The sequence below is a fragment of the Coturnix japonica genome, chromosome 1 (genome assembly GCF_001577835.2).
Source record: "Coturnix japonica isolate 7356 chromosome 1, Coturnix japonica 2.1, whole genome shotgun sequence".
Classification (NCBI taxonomy): Eukaryota; Metazoa; Chordata; class Aves; order Galliformes; family Phasianidae; genus Coturnix; species Coturnix japonica.
The window spans coordinates 100010452-100012673 of record NC_029516.1 but is presented as its reverse complement, the minus strand read 5'-3'; the positions used below and the strand labels follow the sequence as shown (position 1 = coordinate 100012673).

Genomic DNA, 2222 nt, shown 5'->3' with positions numbered 1-2222 from the left:
GGGGGTGCGATCGGCAGTTAATTACGCTGCGTTTCCATGAAATCGTGCGGAGTGTCGCTCGCCGCCGCCGCCGCCTCTGCTGCTCCTTTCGGTGATGAGGAAAAGAAAATGGCGGCGGGGAAAGCGAGCGGCCAGAGCGAGGAGGACTTCGCCAGCTTGACAGCCGAGGAGAGAGAAGCCCTATCCGGCCTCGACAGGTACCCGCTCCCAGCTCCGCGTCCGGCCGCCTCCGTGCCCGGCTCGGCCCGCGCTCCCTCCTCGTCCCCCCCTCCCCTGCCCGCGGTTCCCCGCTCGGCGCTGCGCGTGTGCCCGGCCCGGAGCCGGGCCTGCCCGCCTGCCCGCGCGGGGGAACTGCCTCCGGCTAACGCGGCGCCTCGCGCCTTTCCTTCTTCTCTCCCCTCCCTCTCTCCCTCTCTCTCTCTCCCTCCCGCCCGCTCCCCTCTCTCTGCAGCCGACTCTTCGGATTTCTGAGGCTTCATGAAGATGGCGCCAGAACGAAGGCCTTGCTGTTAAAGGTAGGAGCGGGGATGGATGGGGAGAGAGGTTCGGGGGTATGCGTGTGTGTGTGTGTGTTGGGGGGGGGAGGAGGACGAGAAGCCCGGTTTGGGGGTGTAGGGAGGCCTCGCCGCACGCTCCCCTGAGCCCACACGGTGCGGGGCTGTGCGGGGCTGTGCTCTCTGCCCCTTCTCACTACGGACGCGGGGATTGCGTTTGGGACGAAGGCGGCGTTCCGGCCCCGGGACGGCCGAACGTAGCGCCGCACGTCGGGGCCGGAGCCGGGGGGACGAGAGCGAGCGGCGGGGATGGGGGGGGGGGGGGGGGGGGGGGGGGGGGGGGGGGGGGGGGGGGGGGGGGGGGGGGGGGGGGGGGGGGGGGGGGGGGGGGGGGAGGAGGCGGGGGGAGGGCGCCCGCGAGGCGCTGCTGACGTTGCCCTCTCCCCGGACCCTCCCTCGTGATTTGGGCCCCGCGCGGCCGCGGAGCGCTGGGGGAGAAGTTGCGAGTTGAAGGGGGGCGCGGGAAGCGCCGCCAAAAGCGGAGCGTGGCTCCCGGCCCCGAGCTCTTGTCGTGCCGGCCGCTCAACCCGCGGGCCTCCCCCTTAAATAGTGTCCCCGTTGGCGGGCGGCTCGTCGGGAGCCCTCCCGGCCTCGCGGAGCGCCGTTCGCGTCCGCGAAAAGTTGTTGGCCCTGTCATTGAGTTAAGTAATGGCTGCTCCTGCCGGCCCAAGATGGCCGGACAGGGAGGAGAAAGAGAAGGGGGGGGGGAGGTAAACACGAAACAAACACCGCGAAAGGACGTGCGCGGCGTGCGGAGCCAGCGGCCCCCGCCGAGCGCGGAAGGGCAGGAACTCCGAGCGCCGTGTCCGGGCGCTGCCCGCGGGCGGGCGGGGCATTATCAACCTGTAGCACGCGTCGCGCTCCGCACCGCGCTGACAAAGGCCCGAAGAGCCGCCGGGGGCTCCGTGCGGGGCTGCCCGGCGCTGCGCTGCGCCCCGCTCCTGACAGCAGCTTTGACACTTTGTTCGGCCCTTTGTGGTGCTCGGCCTTTCACGTGGAGCGTTTCTAGCTGAAGTCTCGGCGGCCCAGGGCCCTCGCTGGGCTTTGGGTGTTTGTTTGTGGCCTAATTGGAAAGGCTCGGCGTCAGGACGTGGGGGAGGGTGGAAGGAAGGAACGCGAAGCCGAGTGCGCCCTTCTTTGTGTTTGCGTTTAAAAAGCCACACCGCTTCGGTTGGGTTTTCGGAGTTATTTATTCAAGTATTTATTTTTCCAATAAATCAGAAAGGTCGAGGAGTGATGTTAACCCGTGACAGTGTCACAGCAGTTCTGTTCCATACGTTAGCTGTGACGGGCCAGGATTCAGCCCCGTGTGCTGCCGAGGCTGCCAGAAACATCGCAGGGGATCACACATGGGATAGAGCCCAAAGATGCTGCTCAGAAAATAAAGACAAGGTATCACTAAGGCTGCCTGTCACACAGGATCGCTACCTCGCCTTTTATCGCCTTATAGATTTCACATACTGTAAAATGAAGTAGAGTGGGCCACAGTTCAGCATATTACTGAAGTTTTTGAGGCCTTTTTGAATGTAACACCTTTTAAAAATTATTTTTATTATTACATATATGTATTTTTGCCACTCATTTGAGTTGCTTCTCTGCTCCGTGTCAGAAAGCTGGAGTTATGGGGCATTTGATACCTTCAAAGTATATTTTTGGGAACACTCATCC

General features: G+C 63.9%; 1 protein-coding gene across 1 annotated transcript in view; it reads left to right on the top strand.

Annotated features, from left to right (window-relative positions):
- The first annotated feature begins 6 nt into the window (after nucleotides 1-6).
- KDM6A (lysine demethylase 6A) overlaps nucleotides 7-2222 on the top strand; it is a 142925-nt gene continuing 140709 nt past the window's right edge. The window contains exons 1-2 of the mRNA XM_032449218.1: nucleotides 7-197; nucleotides 452-515. Of these exons, the coding sequence (XP_032305109.1) occupies nucleotides 37-197; nucleotides 452-515 (225 nt within the window). The 5' untranslated portion in view covers nucleotides 7-36. The remainder of the gene's footprint in view (nucleotides 198-451; nucleotides 516-2222) is intronic.